This window comes from Arvicola amphibius, chromosome 12 (assembly GCF_903992535.2).
Source record: "Arvicola amphibius chromosome 12, mArvAmp1.2, whole genome shotgun sequence".
Lineage (NCBI taxonomy): Eukaryota > Metazoa > Chordata > Mammalia > Rodentia > Cricetidae > Arvicola > Arvicola amphibius.
Genome location: NC_052058.2, coordinates 147308434 through 147331115, shown reverse-complemented (window position 1 = coordinate 147331115; position 22682 = coordinate 147308434). Strand labels below are relative to the sequence as shown.

The 22682-nt window shown below is 39.0% G+C and overlaps 1 protein-coding gene across 10 annotated transcripts in view; it reads right to left on the bottom strand.

Annotated features, from left to right (window-relative positions):
• The window catches only part of Akap13 (A-kinase anchoring protein 13), a 270998-nt gene that overhangs the window by 50019 nt on the left and 198297 nt on the right, over positions 1 to 22682 (bottom strand). For 7 of the 10 annotated variants that reach the window (XM_038314009.1, XM_038314012.1, XM_038314015.1 and 4 more), the window contains exons 13-18: positions 22001 to 22066; positions 20196 to 20391; positions 17879 to 17987; positions 10875 to 10917; positions 9829 to 9961; positions 1664 to 1838 (exon numbers count right to left, since the gene is read on the bottom strand). In XM_038314009.1, the coding sequence (XP_038169937.1) occupies positions 1664 to 1838; positions 9829 to 9961; positions 10875 to 10917; positions 17879 to 17987; positions 20196 to 20391; positions 22001 to 22066 (722 nt within the window). The remainder of the gene's footprint in view (positions 1 to 1663; positions 1839 to 9828; positions 9962 to 10874; positions 10918 to 17878; positions 17988 to 20195; positions 20392 to 22000; positions 22067 to 22682) is intronic. The other 3 variants (XM_038314016.1, XM_038314017.1, XM_038314019.1) reach the window with 1 other exon arrangement.

The window sequence follows — 22682 nt, the reverse complement described above, 5'->3', positions numbered from 1 at the left end:
ACAGTTAGTCTCTTGCATCATAAAGCTTACCTGAGACTTAGTACTATGTGATGCAGTTCTCAATGTTTTGCTAAATCACACATGGAGGACAGCAATAATATGTGTGGTCTCTATCTAAAGGAATGCATACTGATTTAGGTAAGTGCTTTTCTCTTGAAAAGTTAAATAAATACGACTATAGATTACTTTGGAGGACCTTTTTAAAAATTTATTTATGAAAGTCATAATGGCTGTGACACAGGTAAGAGAGGGTACAGGTTCCCAGCTAGCTGTGCCCTCACCCCTCTTTTGTATTAAACAAAGCAAGTAAGCCAAAAATATTTCAGAACTTTGAATCTGCCCATATATATATACACTTCCAAGTTCAGTAAGCTAGCCATTTTTAGTAACAGATTACTTGGAATGCACAATAAATAACTGAGAACAAGACATCACCATGTCAGTTGTGAGACTCGTTCCTCTGAGTATGACTCAGACACTGTCTTGTCTGCATGTGTGCAGCCTAACACGAGACAAACCACCACAGCCTCCTGTGGTGCTGGGCCTACAGTGGCTGATTCCTAGCTTGCTCCCCGTGAACAAAGCAGCTTCCTTATGTTACTTTGGCACACTCACTTTCTATGTGTTCACTAACACAATTCTGAGAAATACTAATGTAGAGCAGATTTGCAAATTATAGTATATGTGCCAAATTTGGCCCATTGCTTGATTTTTGCAGAGCCCATGAGCCATAGATGGTTTTTATACTTTATATGGTTGAAAAAGAATTGAAAAGATGAAAATGACATGGCATGCAAAAATTTAAATGTCTGTGTCTGTAAAGGAAATTTTACTGGTACAAAGCCATTCTTATTGATATATATAAGGGTATCTTTGTGTTGCAACTGTAGAATTCAGCGGCTGTGACACAGACATTTGTTATCTAAATCCTGTCCAGAGAAAGCCAACTGACTCTTACTGAGAATGCCTTATCAAAAGCAGAGTCATGCTCAGTTAATAGACTTGTCTTTCAGCAGATCAGTAACAGAAACATGGAGCACATGTGCACATGCAGACATTCTCATCTGGTAGCCACCATGATTTAAGGATGGCAAGTGGCTGGATCATATTCTAAAGGACCAGATTTAAAAATAAGTGCACAAGGGCTGAGACAGGGGTGCCTCAGGAGCAGACTGCTTTCCTATATCAGGACCTGAGTTTAAATCTCTAAACTGTATGCCAGCCTCCCTCTGTCCTCCCCATCTCCCTCTCTGTGTGCATGTGTGTGCTGGGTGTGGGGAGCAGTGTGTGTGTATGTGTGTGTGTGTGTGTGTGTGTGTGTGTGTATATATATATATATATATATATATATATATATATATATGATCTGACAAAGGATCTGGGAAGTTTTAAGGCTCAAGACTATGTACTGCTTTGACTTGCCAGGTTTCTGGCAATAGGAGGTGGTTTCTAAGCAGAGAATATGAAATTAGAGATATCTGAAAACAAAATACAGATTGTTAAGTTACATCATTAAAATTAGAAAAAAAAACACACAGAGAGTTACTTCTTCACATAATTGAGGAACAGATCAGAGGTGGGATGTGCAGGAAACTAGAAACAAACCAGCTTTCTTGAAAGCAAGAGAGCCTCATCTGATGAAAGGAAGAAGCGTGTCTCTTACTTGCACAAGTGTAGGCTTCTTTGTTGGTAAAAGGCTTCATGCACTGGCCGCAGCTGATGGGACCCACAACAGGAATGGGACTGAAAGTGTGTCCGTTAAGAGTCTTCTTATCTTTTTCCTTCTCTTTAGATTCTTTCTCTTTCTCCTTAATTTTATCTTTCTCCCTTTCCTTTTCCTGCCAAAGAAAAGAATCAACAGTTAACTGAGCGCCGGAAGGCCTTCCCCTTACCTGGACACAGAGATGGCGCGTAGTCAACAGAGGGTGGTACCTATTGTGGACAGAAATGAGGAACAATGTACCGGGCAACACTGTATTGATTTTTAATCCTACAAGCTCCCACTAGAAAAATTTAGGAGTTCTGAGTCAGAGGGGCTATTTATACTAACAGATACTGGGCAGAGCCCAGAGCAGAAAGGGTTTCTCAGTAAGGTATGGTGGCATAGAACACACAAGAAACACTGACTTTAGATCAGTTTAGAAAGGGAGTAGAAGGATGATAGCAATTCTAGGATCAGCAGGAGGGAGAGAAACAATGTCATGAAGTCTAAGAAGTTCTGTGAGGCTCTTCTTTTACACACCACATGTATGTCCCTGAAAAATGGGTCTCCATGACATTTTCTTCTTTAATCAGAACTATTTAATAACCTTACATATATTGTTTTTACTAATTAGAATCGAGTAGGTTACCAGATACTAATTTTGGTTCAGAGTTCAACGGTGGCAAAGAGGGCAGAAAACTGCACAAAGGTTAAGCATGAAGTTGATTTTAAGTTCTACTAGTGGTGAGACTGTAGGCAAATTATTTCTCAAGTCTGAAGTCATCTTATTTGCAAAATGGGATAGGTGCCCACTTTATAGTTCTGTTTTTGTTAAAGCCTAGCACATATCTAAGTGTAACATTTAATGCATTACAGCAATTATTCATACCTTACTGAAAATGAGCGTCATCGGTTTATCATTTTTCTGACTCAACACAAAAGTGCAATATTTTGTAGTAAAGAAAAGGGGATTTTGATTTTAGGCAGGAGAAGACAATAACCCAGGAGCAGTGGTAAGGACCCTGGCAGAAAGCATGGAAAATACGAGGTACAGAAAAGACAAGAATAAGTGCTGTCAGTAACCTTCCCCAACCACCTTTGTCTTCTCAAGCTGATCACTCCAGCACTCATTTCCTCTTAGGACAGGGGTTCCCCACGGCTTAGCTGCTTGCCCTAAAGCCTAGTGAGACAGGAAAAACAGGCGTTGTCTCTGGACGGAAGAGCAAGGTTCCCCGAGACCTGCTGTCTTTGATTTCCACTGTAAGGCACTGTGGTTGCCCCTCAGTGATAGGCAACTGACATTGACCTCGTGTTTACTACAGGGCTAGGTACTATACTAGGTCTCAATTGACTAATGATGATGATGATGATGATGATATGAATGGAATAATTTCCTTACAAACCAACTAGACGGTGAAGACCTCCAATCATAGAGGTGAGCTTTACCTACTGTTTTATACTATGACTACAATCCAAAGAAATAAACCTGAGCTTCTCTAAACAAACCATGTCAACGCACCTGTACAGATTATCTAAATAGATTCATTTGGCAGATGGGCATCACGCTTCCCATTTTACAAAAGAGGGTAATGAATGACAATTAAAATGATGAGTAGTTACTTTGTGCCAGGCATTGAAATAAGAAATTTATATGTATTTTCTTGGGACAGGGCAATAATAATCTCCATTTTCTATCTGAGGAGACTAAGGCTTAGAGGTGTCTAATAATACATTTCAGAGCACAGAGCAACAACTGTCTAGCTGGAGTTGATGCAGTTCTGGATGACTAAGGCTTAGCTCTCACCTACCACAATTACTGTAAAGGGTTGGCGAGGTACCTTGAGTTGCAAAGGGTCATAAAGCAATGATCAGTACCAAACAGGAATTCAAATCTTCTCATTTTCTAAAGTTCAGAACCCACCCGATGTATGAAATGGGTTATCTGTAAACTCCATGACTCATGTAAAATTCTCCCTTCACAGAACACACAAAACAAAACCCCAAAAGTCAAACTGCTGCATTTAAAACTACAAACAACAGAAAGGATGGGGGGAAACCACTTTACAAAACAGGAAACTCTTCTGAACAAAAATTAGCAACTGCTAAAGTGCGTAGAACACGAATTACCAACCTTGAGCATATCCAAATAACCCTTTAACTAATTTTTTTTTTTTTGCTGCAGATTCTCTCTGCATGAATTGTTAACCTTAAAACCATCGAACTCTTTTCTTTTTGCCTGAAGGTTAAAAGCATACTCCAGTAGTTAAAAAAAAATCAAACAACACAACTTTCTATGGCAGCTATGTTATTATCTGAAGTGCAATGTTCTTCAGATCTGAATAATCCATTTTCTCATGCTTTACAGCAATCCAGACTAGTTTCCTCCATGGACAAAAACAAAACAACAAACTACATTGCCATCTCCTGCTGTTATAATTCAGTGCTTTGAAGAATTCGGGCTCTTACCTGCCCATGTTTTAGTCCTGTGAATCGCACTGTTATGAGAGGAATTTCGGGAAGCCGACCCCATTTTACCGACATGTTTGACCCCCATGCCAGGAAATGTTCTTTCACAGAAGGAGGTGCTCATGCCGGCAGGGCAAACAGCTCAGTAGCTCAGAGCTGCCATTAGCAAAACCATAAGAGGAAGCCAGAAATTGGTTGAGAAAGCACAGAAGGGGAGGGTTGAGGCTGCTTGCTTCCTTGAGACAGTCTTAACTATTTGAATGCTTCTGGTAAAGCTAACTACCCTAAAGAACATAGGAAATGAAAGACAAATGAAGTAACTCTCAAATACATGTGTAGACAGCACTTATACTGTAGCAAGGAGAAACCTTGCAAGGTTAGAGGCCATACTTATCTAATAAAACTCCTAATAAAAAAAGCAAAGTTTTACATGAAACTATTTTAGCAAAGTTGTCCATGGTAAAATGGGTGACTGGTGATTTTTCTTGAGTTTAATGTATCTATATTTAATCATTGTCAACATGCTTTAATTGCACTGTGGAAAAAGAATCTAATAACATTTAAAAATAGAAGCGATTTATCACAATGAAACTAGGCTGCTATAAAAGAAAATCAGCTGTCATTTTCCTAAACCGCTCCTTTTAGTAGGGTACTCTGGACAACCATGAAAAGCGAATGTGGTTAGGCACCTCGGGAAGGATGACGGGTACAGTTCTTTCATATATAAGGCACAGAAACTAGGAACTGGGGTTCAACATCTCACTATAAAGTTAACCAGTATATCAGCTGGGGAGGAAGTTAATCCTTTTTACTCAGGAAAAAAAATGTGAGTCGTCCTAGGAATTGGTCTAAAATATTTCCAATGCCTTTTAGTTGTCCTTGTAAAAGCGAGAACTTAACAGAAAGAGACAATCAGTGGTTTGAACGCCACTCTCCCTATGAAGGTGAGCACTATGTACGCAAGGACTTGAACATATGTACAATAAACACAATTCAGCACTACTGCTCAAAGCCAGAACGACAAAAGGAGAAACTGCCCATCTTCCTCTTGTGCTTCCTGTTTAGGTCTTCCAGCTTTCTAAAAAGCACTCAGTGTATATATCTGGCAAGTTCTGCAAATTACTAATGACTGTCAAAGGTACATATGCAGGACTGGTAACTAAATCCATTATATAATAAAACTATATACATAAAAACCTGGCACTATTGGGCAACACATTATCTAGAAATGTGAGCCATTCATTGTCTAATAGCTAACTCTGGCTACTCTGAGTGTCTGAAGACTGTTGGCAGACTGTCCCTTGTGTCCCAGGAAAGGAGGGGGTGCCTAGGCCCAATAGAGCTCAACCCACACACAGATCCTCAAGGCAGCCTCCCAAATCAACAGGCCAATAATGTGTATACTGAACAGCCAGCCCGGGGCCTTCTGCTGCTTACTTGCAAGCAGTGTGGGCTCCCAGTACATTCATGGGAGGAATAAAAAAAAAAAAAAAAGACTGTCGGCAGTCATAGCTTGACATGTGGGATAGCAAACTCAAGTTTATAACTGTATTCTCAGATACATATACCAAGGTCACACACAGAAATTTTCCTAACTATACTCAGATACAGCTTGTATGTATATGATATTAAGTGCTTAAGTTTTTTCTTTAAAAGTAGGTATATTTATATTAGTAGACAAATACATAGGAAAGACTAACACATATTAACAAATGTTATTTTAACATATATTAAAAATGTGTAAGGCCCTGTATTCAATTGCCAGCACGGAGAAGAAAAAGAAAAACAACTAACCCCAAACAGGTTAAAAAGAAGTGAAAGCTCATCAATTATAAAAAAAATTAGTGTTAATATCTATGGTATCACTTCCTTTTTTATCAACACGGGAAGGATCCAATAGGAAAACAGTAGACTGATACTCACTCTCTGCATCAGAGTGGACACGTGACCGCTTCTCTTTCATTATCTCTGCCCATATCGACAAAGTGACAGTGTTCTTCAGCAGCTGGTCTAACAGTCTTATTTAAGTTAGCCTACAAGCTCTCGCTAGAAAGATGACAGGTTAGTATGTCTGGCCACTGTGGCACTTGTAAATACCCGAAAAGGGAACTAACTTTATTACAGTCTAAGGAGCTATGAATTTGCAGTTTTTGGAGTCTTCATTGCTGGAGACAGTACAGTCCCCAAAGATCAAATCTTGAAGTCAAGTTTGAAAGAGGAACCATGCCAATTGCAAAAGAGTGTTGGTCATTTTGCCTAAGGAGAGGAGCAGAGGCAAGAGGTCAACTGGTTCTTTAACAGTGATAACAGACTGAAACTAACACAGATGGCCTTCTTTTCCTGTCCCACCTTATTACCTCCCTCTTACCCAATGCTCGTACTCTGAGGTTAAAAAAATATTAAAGACAAAGGAAAAAAGAAACCACTTAGAGATAGATTTGACCAAAGAATAAGCACACAATGACAGGCACCATGTGTGGGAAGTGGGACCACACACAGGCTCCCTAAGTATTATCTACCAGCCGAGACACTTTATTCAAGTTTGTAGAGTACGGAAGTTGGGGTGAGATTCTGTTTTAAAGGTCAAGTTCCAGTTTCTGAGTCTGCACCCACATTATCTGCTCTGCTGTCTGCATTACCCTCCCTCAGCAATCTTTTTTTTTTTGTTTTGTTTTTGTTTTGTTTTTGTTTTTTGAAACAGGGTTTCTCTGTAGCTTTGGAGCCTGTCCTGGAACTAGCTCTGTAGACCAGGCTGGCCTTGAACTCACAGAGATCCACCTGCCTCTGCCTCCCGAGTGCTGGGATTAAAGGCGTGCACGGCTACCTTCAGCAGTCTCAGCATCATATCCACCATGTGGATTCAAAAGCTATGACAACGGGGAGGTGGAATAAAGAGAATCTCCACTGACGTGCTGGTCTTACAATGTGTTTGGTAAGATTCCATAGTTTAAAAGCAAAACAAAAACAACAAAAACATTTTGAATTCATCCAAACCAGACCATAACATTTTCAAGGTTAAGACTGAACATTACAGATCACTAAGCAGAGAAGCCATTCAACAATATGTGGTTAGTTTATATTGGCTTTCCCAATAGAATTTTCTTTTGTTGATAACAACTACTGACCAAGCAAGCAAGATAAACAAAACATGTAAGTTCTGTTGTTGCCAGCATGTGGAATACTGTGATTTATCCAATCCTCCTGACTTCATATACATATATACATACATATTTCATACACACACGCAACTTATTTTTATATTATATACATATATTTATATCATATGCATAATTCATATATATGTATATTTAGTTCTAACACAAGTCTTAGAATGAAGCCAATATTTAAACACGTAATTAGGCTAGAAAATATTTATTTACTATACTGTATCTTCATTCTGCACTTGGTAAGAGAAATGGTGAAAAAGCAGATTTTGGTATACAAGTTTTGTGGGAAAAAAAATCCCTAAGAATAATGACCAGACCCTTGCACATGGTAAAAGAGTTTATTTTCAAAACCTGGTGTCATGGCTCAGATAGTAAATGTACCCCAAAGGTCCTTGAACTTGTTCCCTACACTATACCCCTGTGTACAGACTTTGGAACACACAGGAGGTAAGGGCCTACTGGGAGGAACTGCTATGTGTGCCTCTGCAGGGGGTTACAGAGCCCCAGACCCTCAGTCTCTTTCTGCTTCCACTCTAGCAGACAGTCTGACCGTGGGGTACTTGCTATCCCAGGTTAAAGCAACAGCACAAGGCTAACCCCTTTGAAATCAAGGTGAGCCTTTCCTCCTTAGTTGATTTTACCAGGTAACTTGTTACAGTGACAGAAAGTTAGACCTCTAGTAACATTTATTGACCATATTTCTATCAGCTCACATAACTGAGTGCCTGGAGGTTTAGAGAAAAATGGGAACATTTTTTAATAGAAAAAAATATATTTTGATCACATTTTCCTCCTTCCGCAATTCCTCCTAGATCTCGCCCACTTCCCCACATCCCCAACTCTATGTTCTTTTCTTTCTCTTAAGAAAAAAACCGAAAATCCCCAAAATCCCAAACCTCAAGAAATCCTGCAAAAAACACAAAAATGAAAATCAAAACAAATGAAAAAAAAAAAAAAAAAGAACAGTAAGACAAAAAAAAAAACCCACAAATACCATTGTTTTGTGTTGGCCAACTTCTTCTGGCTGTGGAATAGTGTGTAGTTGCTATTAAGAGGGTCCATTTTTACAAGAATACTGTTGAGTTCAGTATATACGCATGCACATGTGTACTTATATGAATATACTTAGATACACAATGTACAAAGATATGTTTTGGTGATTCACTTCAAGAGGTCTTAACCAATTATACCTCTGTAAGCGTATTTCTTTGTGTATGCAGATAGATGGTTAAAGGTATGGAAACAGAGTGCAGGGAAAGTGGCGGGTAGTGTTTCCCCGCACTAGTTTGAAATGAAAATAGTTTTGGTTTAGAATCAGGAATCAATATAAAAGAGTTAACTCCTTTCTTTTTAAGACATATCATAGCCTGGTGGTGATGGCTCATGGCTTTAATACCAGCAACCTGAAGGCAGAAGCAGGTGGGTCTCTGGTCTACAGACTAAGTTCCAGGATAGTCTGGGCTACATAGTGAACCCCTGTCTCAATAAAACAAAAAACTAAATTAAAAAATATGTATATATCACAAAAGTACTAAAATAATAAATCAAAATATTGAGACTATATGTGGTATTTTCATAGATTTATTTCTTAATTTTTATATTTTATAGAATCCTGTAATGAACAAACAACTACAATTGGATTTTTGAAACTGATTTTAAATGTCACTGTGAGCTATCGCATAGGAGTTGGGAATTGAGTACTGGTCGTCTGGAAGAGCTAAGTGTTTTGAACTGCTGACCCATCTCTCCAGCTCAAGTTTAAGTGTCTTAATGTTACCTCTTAAGCATTAAGGAGGATACACCACAAATCTTCTTAAGTAGAAAGATATCCAAGTAAGTCTTAAAAGTTCTGGTAATTTCCTGAAGCATAATGTTCTTCCCTCTACATCTATTATGTAATTTCAATCCTATAATCTTTTTTTTTTTTTTTTTTTTTTTTTTTTTTTTTTTTTCGAGACAGGGTTTCTCTGCAGCTTTTTTAGAGCCTGTCCTGGAACTAGCTCTTGTAGACCAGGCTGGCCTCGAACTCAAAGAGATCCACCTGCCTCTGCCTCCCGAGTGCTGGGATTAAAGGCGTGCGCCACCACCGCCCGGCTCAATCCTATAATCTTAGCATAAAGTTCTTCCATTGAATTTTAACCTTGATATAATCATCTTTTCATTAAGGTTCAGTGTGTGGGACGAGGGACGAAAGGCCAGAGAACTGGGGTTGAATTGCTTCCCCACATTAAACATGTACCCCTTAAAAGAGGGGTGTACGACCTACACCAGCAGGGCTTGTGAAAGGGCTCAGTAAGTTGGTGGATGGACAACTTTTGGCATGCAGTCAAGGAGTGGCTGCATTTCTAGTTGCTGCTTGCATTACTGTTATCTTTCTTCAGACACGAGACTGTTTCAAAGCCCCTCTGCAATGACTCCTGTCTACACCCGCTGTGTATGTGCCATGGCGACTGACCGACATGGCCACACAGAAAACGCCCAGGACATACTTACTTTGCTCTTCTTGCTGCTGGACATTTTATTCTTGATGTAGCTGAAGGTGCGACTAACTTTTGTTCCACTCTTCCCTTCAAAATCCTTTTTTGAGGGGCTCGGTGGCAGGAAATTATAATTTTCTTCTGTTATACTGAATGAAAACAAAAAGATGACATTTTTTGAGACTATAAAAGTTCAATACTGGGGTGAGTAAGAAGCAGGCAGAGGCTACTGAATGGTCTCATGTACTATAAAACAAGTCTAAAAGTGAACATAAAATAGCATCGGGTATACCAACTTCTTTGCTTGAAAGGACATCCATGAACACAATGGGATGCAGAGTGTGTGCTGAGAAAGCCGGCAAAACAGAACCTTACGTGAAGGATGAGCCCATTAACAGCAGAGGATACACATCTCTTCTGGTCTTTAGGCCTATCAGTAAATTGTGGACTGGCCCAGAAAGCTATGTACAACTTTTGGGGCGAAGAACAAACATATTTCAGGCAGAAAGTAGATAGATTCATTCCAGAGATTCCTAGAGATCCAAATTTGCTGATTTACTTGTTGAAGAAGTCTGCATGAAATTTATGAAGTATATATGTCTTCATAATTAATCACAATGTTTAATTTCACAAACACAAATGGAAGCATAAATGACAAATTAATAGGGATTTTGTGCATGTTGTCAAGTAAAGAATCAATTCAAGTTGGGATGAAAGTCAATGATAGAACCTAGCACGCACAAATTCCCGGGTTGTTCCCCAGTATTAGGAAAGAAAGATATGGGAGAGGAGAGAAAAGAAAACCTCAGTTTTACATGGACGGAGGTATATAGCACACACAGCTTTTCTGTTTTGGAATGGGGACAGAAACCAAAGCCTCAGGCACACTAAGCATGCCCAAAGAACTACACCACCAGCCTCCAGCTTTAAAGGCTACAATGGCTAAGAAGATAACAGAACTGCATAACTGCCATTCAAGGAAGTCAGAAAAAACTTAGGATATTTAATTCAGTGATGTCACTTCAGGTTGGGAAAAGGAGTAAAAGAGTAAGCGCATCATACCTCTCTGTCAGGTTAGCACTGGTACTGTGGAAAGACCGTGAATCTAGGAAATAAAAACAGTAGAGGCAAAGTTAGTACTCGAGGATCTTGTCCCGACGACAGGTAAAACTACCTAAAAATTCACGGATTTTTCTACAAAGTCTTTGAGAGTCAGTGCATGGTGCCTCTTCCTTAAGAAGTTTAGAAGAAGGAGAAAATAAACTGGAAACCTTCAAATTAGAATGAAAATAGGAGGCAAGGGAGTGAATTTCTCATCAAGAGAGCAAATTTAACCCAGCATCTGAGTAACTGAAAATATTAGTGTTTATGCCTAAATATAGGTGAAGCACGTTCAGTTTCTGTTTTAAATGAAAGGTCAGTTCCCATAGGCCATCTTTCTGAGATGCTATGAAAGAATATGAAATAAGAAAGTAAATGTTACAGCTTTTACACCCGATCCTGTCTGTATTTATTTCCATGGGAATAATATAATATCGTCTGGTATTTTCCTGAGGATTCCTGGACATGGAGCAAAGTGCTGGCTCAAAAAGCCCTGGCACCACCGGGAAAGACTTCTCCAGATCAGGCCCTCAACTGTGAAACGAAGGGAACCAGACTGTTAGGTCTCTCAAGTTGTCAGTGATAAAATGAATGGGGCAGATGCATTCTTCCTCCTCCTCCCTCCATGGAAATGGAACAAGGCTACTAAAATCACTGCTAAATGAGGTAGCAGGGCAGTAAATACAACAGTAAAATTATTTCTCTATAAAACATATTAATATGGATAAATAGGTAAAGGAATAATAAATAATAGTAAAACAAGAATGATTTGAACTAATTATTGGGAATTTAGAAGAGAGCAAAGCCTCAACCAAATGTAAATGGCACTAAAAAGAAGACTCTGAACTTTGGACTTTAAAACATTGTTGAGACTGTGATAGACTATGGGAACTTTTGAAGATGGATTAACTACATTTTGCATTATGATATGGTTACAAGCTTGTGGGGGCTAGGGAGCATAATTGGTACTTTGAAAATGTAATTGGCCCCCAAAACCTTATAGGGAATGGCACTATTAGGAGGTGTGACCTTGTTGAAGTAAGTCTGGCCTTATTGGAGGAAGTGTCACTGTGTGGGTGAATTTTAAGGTCTCCTATGCTCAAGCTAGGCCTAGTTCAGTTCATTTCCTGTTGCCTATGGATCAAATGTAGGACTGTCAGCTCCTTGCCCAGCACCATGTCCGTCTATATGCTGCCATGTCCCAGCATGATGATAATGAAGCAAATCGCTGAAACTGTAAGTTACCCAATAAAGTATTTTCTTTTATAAGAGTTGCTGGGGTCACGCTTTCTCTTCAGAGCAAAAGAAACCCTAACCAAGACAGGTTTTTCCTATTACATTTACCATGTTTGGTAGCAACAGCTGGGAAAGACGGATCTGGTTCCCAATTCTGCAGAACCTAGTTGTGAAACTATAAACATTTTAACTTAAGATACCTTAGTTAGCTTTAAAACAAGAGCCTGGATTAAAACAATGGCTTTTTCCCACCCAGGAGTCTTCAATGATATAAATATTCAGTTCTTTCAGACTGCCAGGACTTCACTGTGCATTTAAGCAACTCACTAAATTACCTCTCTAGTGAACTATACAAAGTAAAAGTCAAATTCCTATTGCAGAAAAATACCCAACAAAAAACTTGGCCAAGAAAAAAAAAAAAAACCACTGGCTGATTTCTGATTGATGAAAACTAAATACACATGCGATTAGGTAGCAAGAGAATCTATGGTAGCACTTTTAAGAATTCCCAATGGTTTTATTGCTAAAAAAGAATTTATTTCAGTTACTATGACTTCTTACATGTGCTTTGAAAAAAAAGAATTAATTTACCAGTGTAACCCAAATGAGTGCCTCTAAAATTCCTGACAAGTAGAAACTTTAAAAGTATGCAATAACATGGCCATTTCCATGACAAAATTATAAACAGAAGACAACAAACTTGTCACTAACCCTTTAAATATTATTGCAGATAAATAACATTTCAACCACATTTTTATTTTAAGACACAAAATAACATACAGATACTATATAGTCAGGGATTTGCGGCTTCAATTATTGAACAAAAGAACAACAAAATGTGTTCTATAGAATAAGAGTTTCACGGAGCAGAGACGGTCTTATACATTATTATGGTTTACTAAATAATAAATCTGGGAAGTACAGCACACCAAGTACTGCGTTGGGATGCCACAATGTGCTAATTAGTATTTTAAAGCTGCTTACCTCAGCTTCCCAATGTGTTAGACTACTCCCTCTCCCTTACTCTTACTAGTATTTTTGGACAGAATGAACAGTTTAAGAAATGCTAGACCCTGGACTCAAAATACTCTTCTGCGTCTATTTATTTTATTTTATTTATTTGTTATGTATACAATATTCTGTCTGTGTGTATGTCTGCAGGCCAGAAGAGGGCACCAGACCCCATTACAGATGGTTGTGAGCCACCATGTGGTTGCTGGGAATTGAACTCAGGACCTTTAGAAGAGCAGGCAATGTTCTTAGCCTCTGAGCCATCTCCCCAGCCCCCTGCGTCTATATTTTTAAGATTCCAGTGGGACCAGTACAATTAGTTCCTAATGATAATGAAGTTCTACTGAGGTTTTGGTTTGTTACCATAGCCTGGCTATTTGCTATAGTACTAGAAATACTTTAGACCGAAGACATTTGAGAACTTCTGAGCACCCAAAGTTGAGGTGGATTTTTGCAACTTTCTGCCTACTAAAAGGGATAAAATGTAAATATCTCATTGTTTCTTTGCCAAGTATCTTTTCATAGTGAAAAATATACCGAACACCAATGAGGCTATGATTTAAAACACCCCTCATGCCTGTATTCTGCAAAAACACCTGTACTGAAACAATCAGTGTTAGTAGTTATGGATAATGACAACAGAAATCTGGTTTCGTCAAAATTGATTTGCAAAGTCATGCAAACTCAAGAGACTTAAAGAGGATAGCATACAAGGAGATAAAAGTCCCCAAATGATTTATTTCTTTTAGTAGCAAGCCTATAGCATTTAAAAGCTAGCCAGACTTTGGAGAACAACCACTAGACACCAAATTAGCTTACTTACTATGCAACTCCTCCTCCTCATCACTGGAATAAGAGCCAAAAGAAAAGAGAGTTTTAGATTTAAGGAGGAGTGGAGAAACGCTGACGGAAAAGGAGATCCACCTTGCTGGCTTCATCTGCTGCTGAGCTGAGAAGTAGTTTAACAGAAAGACATTAGAGGATGAAAAAGTTATGGCAGGACAAAGAAGAAGGCACCTCCACCCTATGTGGAACAGGATAATGTCTACAGCCTTGAGGATCCCAGGAAAGGCTCTCAAAGTTAACAATCTACAAATCTATGAATGTATGTATGCATGCACGCAAGAATGTATCTTGCTTTTGTGAGACAGGTTTTCTCTGTGTAGCATTGGCTGTCCTGGATGGAATTTGCTCTGTACATCAGGCTGGCCACGAACTCAGAGATTTACCTGCCTCTGCCTCCCAAGTGCTGGGATTAAAGTTGTGTGCCACCACAGCCTGGCTAACAATGTATTTTATTTATATAATCATTTATGAAATGAAAATTGTAATGCAGTTTAACAAATCACCTAAATATATGTACTTGCTAGATTTGAAAGCAAGAAGCAAACTATTTTTAAAAGTCATAATTCCTAGCTTGACTTTTCCTTCTTTATGCTGTATAGACAACATCCAACACTGATGCTGCTCTGGGTTCAGTATTTACTGCCTTTCTTACTCATCCCAAGTTTCCTACTTCACGTCTACCTCTTCCTAGCGTATGCGCATAATACACTAGGGTCTCCTTTCTCTCGAATCTTCATGGTAGTGCTCTCCTTTCAGGATCAGACTCATTCATCTCCTTGTTCACCTGTGTGTGGGTGGACACTCCACAGGGAGCTGAAACCCAATAAACACAGTAAGGAATATGTCTTTTCCTGCTGCCTTGCTCTTCCTCTAGTCCTTCGCCAGCCAAGCGGTATCTAGCATCTTCTTAATTACTCAAGGTACAACGCTAGGTGCCATCATTGGAACCTTACAGCATACCTCATTTGGGCCTTTTTTGAACTTCAACTTCTCTCCTGAGATCACTTATTCTGAAACAGCTGCACTGTGAACCCTGCAGAAACCTTCTACTGACCTGTAAGACTTTTCTTCCCAACACTATTTCCATTGGGGTTGGTCTGAAGCGCTCTAATCAACACGATTCTAATTGCCTTTGGGAAGAAACCCTAAATTCTCAGTTTAGATTTCCATATACCAATTCCTAGTTTATTTTGGTCTAAACTTTCTCCAGTTTCTGAGGTCTGATACTTCCAGAATATTGAGTGTTTATTTTGGTTGCTTCATTTACTATTTTCTATTAGAGTCAACTTGTTCTCCTATCTCTAAGTAGTAAATATAGCTAAGAAAGAAACTATCAGTTAAGTTCATCCTTCTTCCACATTGTCTAGTTTGTTACACAACAAAGAGTTGGTACCCAAAAATGGACTGAAGAAACAGATACGTGAATTCTCTCTTTATCAGGCTTTTGGGAATCTTAAGGCCCTCTATCAAATCAGAGAGAATGCCTTGTACCTATATGAAAGCTACGCCAACCATTCAGATTAGGAGGTTGAGCTTCCACCAACCGGGTGAAATGAACATGTGTTTGCTTGGCCAGGTAAGGTCACTGTTCTTGCTGAGTTTATTTTGCTGTTTGTCTGTGTGACACCAGGAATATTATTTCCAATAATTTGGGGTTCCTTTCCAACATGACAAATGATGTCCTTGTTTCTAAAACTGCTTAAATTACAGTCAGGGAAAAAGACCTTGGCACTATTTGGGGTCATTGTGAACTACACAACTCCATTATACAACAGGAAGTACACTAAGACTTTAATTCACATTATAGCCACAGCACGTTATCCCGACTTAATAGCTGACGCTGAACTGAGGGCAAAGGGTTTCTGTGACAAGGAGTCACTCAGCTATTCTATTACATAAAACAGGAGTTAGAATGCCTTAGGAAACTGACTGCAAACTGAGTGTGATGATGAGACACGCCTGCAATCCCTAAACTTGAGAGGGGAAGGGCCTCATGCATTTTCAACAAGAACCGAACTCTACTGCTGAACAGCAGGCCCAACTGCCCTTAAAAATGCATGTGTGTGTATTTATGTTCAGGTGTGTACACACAGGAAACCAGAAGATAGAGTCAAGGTTTCCTTGAATCCGGAGTTCATGTTTCTCAGCTAGGCTGAAAGGCAGCAAGTTCCAGTGGTCCTCTTGCCTTTGCTTCCTACAGCATGTTGGCGTCCCAGAAAATCATGGGAGCATGCCTAGCTTGTATGTAGGTACTGGGATCTCAGTACAGGTGTTCATGATACAGAGCAAAAGAATTCTCTCTCATGTCATCACTCAGCTGTGAAAACTTCTAAGATTAAACCTCTAGTCAGCCAAGATATAAGACACAACCTTTCGTTAATGAAGAACAGCTACGTTAATCTCCAGTTCTTCTGAATTAAAGTTTAAGAGGACACTGAAAAAAATACCATAGACAACAGGATCTTGTGTTTAGTCTCCAGGGTAGCTGGCCTTGTTGTGAAGAACATGTATTATTACTCATTTTTAGATTTAATCTTTGTATCATGGTATCACATTGTAATTACTCTTTAAAAATAAATTTTAAAACAGGTTCCTTGAGTTACATAGATGGCTCAGTGGTTGAGAGCAATGGTTGTTCTTCCAGAGGACCTGGGTTTGATTCCCAGCACCCACATGGCAGCTCAAAACCATCTGTAACTCCAGTTCCAGAGGATTCAATGCCCCTTTCTGGACTTTGTGGGTGCAGCACATGTGTGATACACAGACATAGATACAAGCAAAACACCCATACAGAAAAATAAAATAAACACATCTTAATAATAAAGGAGGCTTCTTAAGGAATAAGTTGGTGACATTTATACAAGTGAAGTATATTTGTAAGCATTTTTAATCACAAATGCCATGTGTCTGTAGATTCTGGTTGTCTATACTTTCAGACTTAATCCTCTTGTACTTGCTTAAGTAAAAATATCCGTCAGTTCTGTCTGCTGAGTGTGACATTTCAGAGTGCTCAGACTGGATTGTCTTCTGACAAGTTTAGCAGAGACAAGATCACTTGAGAAATATTTACAGATTTAAGGAGCCTACTGTGACATGAATGAATACTCATTTCAACATCTGTTCTTGCAGAGGATCCTGGACCCAGGAAAAGGTAAGAAAAATGGAACATGTGTCTATATTAGTTCAATTTGATCAGCATTAACTTCCGGATTCAGATAATTATGTTAATATAATAAAGAGTGTCTTTGTTTTTAAGGAACATTAAATTATTTAGAGGTAAGGAAACCTACTCTCTAAAGGGGAATGATAAAGGAAGTATTCTGGAAAAGAAAGAATTAGACTAACATTTGGGGATAGAAGGGAAGAACACACAAATTCTTTACGCTAATTTTGTTTGTTTTGTTTTTGTTTTTCGAGACAAGATTGCTCTGTGTAGTCCTGGCTGTCTTCTCAGAGATCCGTCTGCCTCTGCCTCCCAAGGTACTGGGGATTAATGGTGCGTGCCATCACCTCATGGCTTCTTTACACTAGTTTTGCCACGGATTTTTCTTTCCATGTATTTTTCCAGGGAGAGTCATTTGTACCCATTTTTCGAGTCTGAAATTATTTCAAAGCCCTTTAAACAATGGTGTAATATTTATACCCCACAATATAATGAAGCCATGTATGTATCAAAGAGATTTTTTTTCTTAGCCAGAGGAAGAGCTGAAAGCTGATCTCTACATTAGCATTTCTGTTTCTGTTTGAGTATGAAGTCAGTTAGTCAAAAGGAGAAGCAGACAAAATTTGGAAGTTAGTAAGATCCCAAAGTAAGAACAATGATAGGAAAAGTGGCTATGATATATTCATTTTTAAAAAAGTGGTATACTCACTGTCCAATCCAGGATGACTAATTGTCATTAATGAGATGGATTTTGTCAATGGAGAAGAAATGGCTGATGTACAGTAATTAAATCCCTGTTGTTTAGACCTGTGACATGTCTAAAAAATAAAACAAAAAAAATGAAGAATGGGTTCTAAGTACATGTTCATATATTTAGACATGTGCAGAATTTACACCGACCCAACCTGGTGAAGGGAGACTTGGAATCCAGTCTATGACTGCTGCTTAACAGTTGCTCAGCTTTTCTAAGCCTGCCTTTTTCCACCCGAAACTGACCAGTATTCGTCATTCACAGTGGTTTTACATCCCTCAGAGCATCTAACAATGTTTCAAATTGAGTAAGTGATCAGTAGGTATCTGCTGGGCACACAATCCGGTAACTTCACCGGAAATAACAGATTATATAGAGTACTGCTCCTCTGGAAAAAAAATCAGAACATATTCACAGACATACAGTAGGATATCTTGTTACTCTGGTTATCAGGAGCGGGAGGCTGGGATGTGAGTAGGAAGCATTTCAAGAGCATTAGCAAAGCAGCAATGCATTTGGAAAGGAGCTAAACCTCTTTCACTTCCTCATTCATTCTACAGGAACGCAGGGTGACTGCAATGTAGTAACAACTTCCTTGGCAGTATTGCTGGCAATTTAAATCCATAGCATTTTAAAAGCTGTGTAGCCCAAAGAAAAGCAGGGACTCCTTTTAACACCCCTGAAGGAATCATTACTTCTGGTGATAAGGGACTCACACTTCTTTTGAGACAGCTCATTCTAATCCTCTCACAAGATGAACTCTGCCTCTTTAAGAAAGACACTGAACGTCTACTCAGCATGCACTCACTCAGCTGGGCCAAAGACTTCTGATTATTTAGCGCTTGTTCCATGTGTAACCATGGAATCTGAGGCCTATGGTTGCTATGTTTCAAATACAACTGTCAGGTTTGAAAAATGACCTCAGCAAACAGGAGAGACTTTCAAGAGGAAGTTGACTGCAGGCAACTAGTCTAGATCAGCGAGATACACGCAGCACAACACCCACACTGAAGTTGTGCTCAAGAGGAACTAAAGGTAAGATGAAGGTTCTAGAAAGACCATGCACAGCACAGCACAGCACAAAAATGCTGATGTTTATCTAGAAATGTTGAATTTATCTAGAAAGATTAAATCAGAAAGATAACAGTGGTACTAAAAGACAGGGTCATCTGTCAAATTTCTGGAAATAATCCACCTCAGAAAAGGTCACACAAACAGTATTAAGAAAATTAAAATATTCTCCTTAAAACCTGTTTACTTTTAAGTCATGGAAAGAAGCAATAAGCACAAAAGTCAGCAAGACTGAGTTCGTACTGTTCAGCCAAATGTTATGTGGCATTAGACAACTCACTTGTAGTGGCTTAGAGCTCTTACAGTTAAGGAAGGGAATCAACAGGTATTTCTTTTTTTAAATATTTATTTATTTACTTCTTATGTATACAATATTCTGTCTGTGTGTATGCCTACAGGCCAGAAGAGGGCACCAGACCTCATTACGGATGGTTGTGAGCCACCATGTGGTTGCTGGGAATTGAACTCAGGACCTTTGGAAGAGCAGGCAGTGCTCTTAACCACTAAGCCATCTCTCTAGCCCCAACAGGTATTCCTTGAATAATAGAGTTGAGACAAAGAACATGTTTTCTCTAGTAAATAAACTTGGGGCATGGACTTTAAAATTGGTAAATGCGATAATGACATGCAATACACTTTAAAACTCAATTTACAATGAGCTGGTAAAAGAACACAGACAGATTAAGGAAGCTGCATGCCCTGAACACTTTACCAATCCTAAAACATTTGTTACGATGGAATATTTACATCTGTGTATATTAATGTATTATTTCTTGAAAATAATATTTTTTATACTTATTTATTTTTGAATAGAGTATTCTTTTCTCAATGTATGTTTGTGTACTGAACTTATGACTGGTGTCCCTGGAGGTCAGGAGGCATTAGATCCTTGGAACTGGACTTACGGATGGCTGTGAGTCACTATATGTGAGTGCTGGGAACCAAATGCCAGTTCTCTGCAAGACCAGTAAGTATTCTTAACCACTGAGTCACCTCTCCAGTTCTGATTAACATATTCTTATGTATTTATGTTTAGGGATTAAAAACATGTTATTTTTAGACTTGAAGATATCATTTAGTAGGTAAGAAATCACATTTCTAGCTTTATACTAAAACTAATAAAGCGTTAAATCAATGAGATCGTATTTGGGGGTTATGTTCCACTACCACCCCTATTAGCAATATATACCTAATTTAGCTTTACCTGCTGATCAAACATCCTATGATGCTGTCTCTGGTCTGGCTCCAGATGTTCTTCTGAAAGTGACATCAGAGAGTCTCTCTGTTCCTCGCCACTGAAAGGGTTTCTGAGCTCACTGGAGTTTGCAGAGCTCATTTCTAGAGATGAAGATGGTTTATTTCCAACACCAGCTCCTCCTGTCAAGCCTTCCAGACTGAAACTGAACACAAAGCACAAACGTTCATTCATTGTTTGTAGTTCTCAGAACGGGAGAAAACAAAAATCCCTCTATAACTTGTGTTATTCCTGTGTCTTCTGCTCAAAATGTGTACAGGACAGAGAGCAGATGAGCACCACTCAGCCCCACAGGGGTCCTGGATGCTGAGAAAGAACACCAGACACATTTACTTCCCTGCCTCATTCGACTTATCTACATGTTGAACCAGATATCATCTTCTCAGTTGTTTTTCAACATACTGTGTCAATAGACGAATTTATCTCATACTGTATATATGTATCGGTTTTCATTGATGTGATCAAAATAATCTTTCCAGACTCTAACTCATTTAATGCCAAACGTCACAAAGCACAATCATAAGGGGCTTTGAGAATGAAAAGTTGAGTAGCATGGCCGCGTGCTCATCACGTGGACCATTATAAAACTTTACACACAATTATATTTTGGTTGACAACTTTCTGGGTATACTTCTACCCAGAAAACCCTGGTTTCTCTAATAAGCAATACCATCTGTGCACATTCGGCCAGACAGTTCCTGATGATCGCTTAGTGAGAATCATCAGCTGTAGACGGCACAGAAACAGTAATGCTGAAAAGACAAGCAGGGTGTGGAATTTTAAAAGGGAGGCTACTGTGTGAAAGTACGAGGGTAAGGAGGAAGGCGAGCTGTCCACTCGGGGTCGCTAACTAGAACAATGCACACATCTGCTGTAACCACAGTGGGAGCGCCTCTGAAAGAAGAATACAGTTGTAGCGTGTTCTCAGTTACTCAGCTGGAACTGTATTTGGATGTACACCGAAGCTATATAGTTACTTCTGTTCTGGGAAACTGTACAGTTAATTGCTACAATTAAATTCATAGATTCCAGCCCCAAAGGGTTTTTCTTCATAGATTACTTAAGAACTGAACCCATATGTCTCTATTGTCTGTAGTGGGTAAACGATTAACAAATTTGTTGCTCTTATTTCAATTGACAATAGAAGTCATAATGAACTGAAAACTAAATGTCTATGTAGAACCCACTTTTAACACCAGGCATAAGAAGAAAGTTTAGCCAAGTGAAGAAATTTAGTTTTCCACTGTGAATTATCTGAAAAGCCTGAGAAAACTTGATCTCCACTTACTACAAAACTTAATTCTGAAAAATTTTAATAATTAAATCTGTCTGCTTAACTCAAAGACAAATATAAAATGATGAGGTATCTAAATTGAGAACTTAAATGTAGGACTTGAAAATATAATAAAAACCAGGGCCTATTAGTTGTTTTGATTCATTGTTTTCCTAAGAATCTGGTAACTTGGAAAGAAGAAAACAGAGACAAGGGCTTACAGCAGCACAGACACAAAGTTCATGCAGAAACACAGCCAGCTATTGCTACCTGAGGAAACGATAGAGCAGTAGGCACTGTTCCTAGGCCACACTCCTGCATATGGGTTAGTGGCATCCATAGCGAAGGCAGCAGTATACTAGGCTCACAGATATCATAGTCTGCCCATATGCATTCCAGCCACAGAGAAGCCAGCTACAGCCCAAGGCCGGAGTCTTACTTTACAGTTCCTGGTTTGGTGTCTGGACATGTAATACTATACCTTCTGAAATTAAAGTCAGCATTCAGGGCAGCCGAGTACTGCACACCAGAGGGACACCAGCTCATACTGGAGATGACATCAAAGGCAGAAACAAGAAATGGAGGGAGAAAAGGGGAAACAGGTTTGGGTTATTCAGTTCAAAAAGAAAGGACACAGAGATAGACTTATGTAATCATTTATAAAAAAATAGGAATGCAACGATGAGAATTTAGGAAAAGACTAGAAAAAGAACTTCAGGAATTTAATATTGTGCAGTTGATGCCCACTCAGTGTTTTGGGAAAGGTCATATGTGCTCTTTACAGGATAACTACTCAATTCAAACTAAAGAGCTCCTTTGACTAATCCCTTGGCAAAAAGTGCACCCCACTCATGGCTTCCTCTGCAGACGTTCCCCTAGGTGTTTCAGAAAACCTCTGTTGCGGCCAAGTGTCATCCCTTGACTCTGGACAGTCGTTCCCAGGCCTGAATCGAAGGGAAACAGGCCTCACTGAGAAGTCAGCATTTTTTCTTCATATGTTCCCATGAAGATCTAGATAAGCCACGCAGCACCTTATACAATATCCAACTCATAGTTCTTCTTTAGAAGCGTTCATTAGGCCTTTCTGCTTAAAATGAGGCAGCTCCAATAAAGGCCATACCTTCCTTACAGTTCTGAACTGATAAGCAGATTTATTTTTCTTA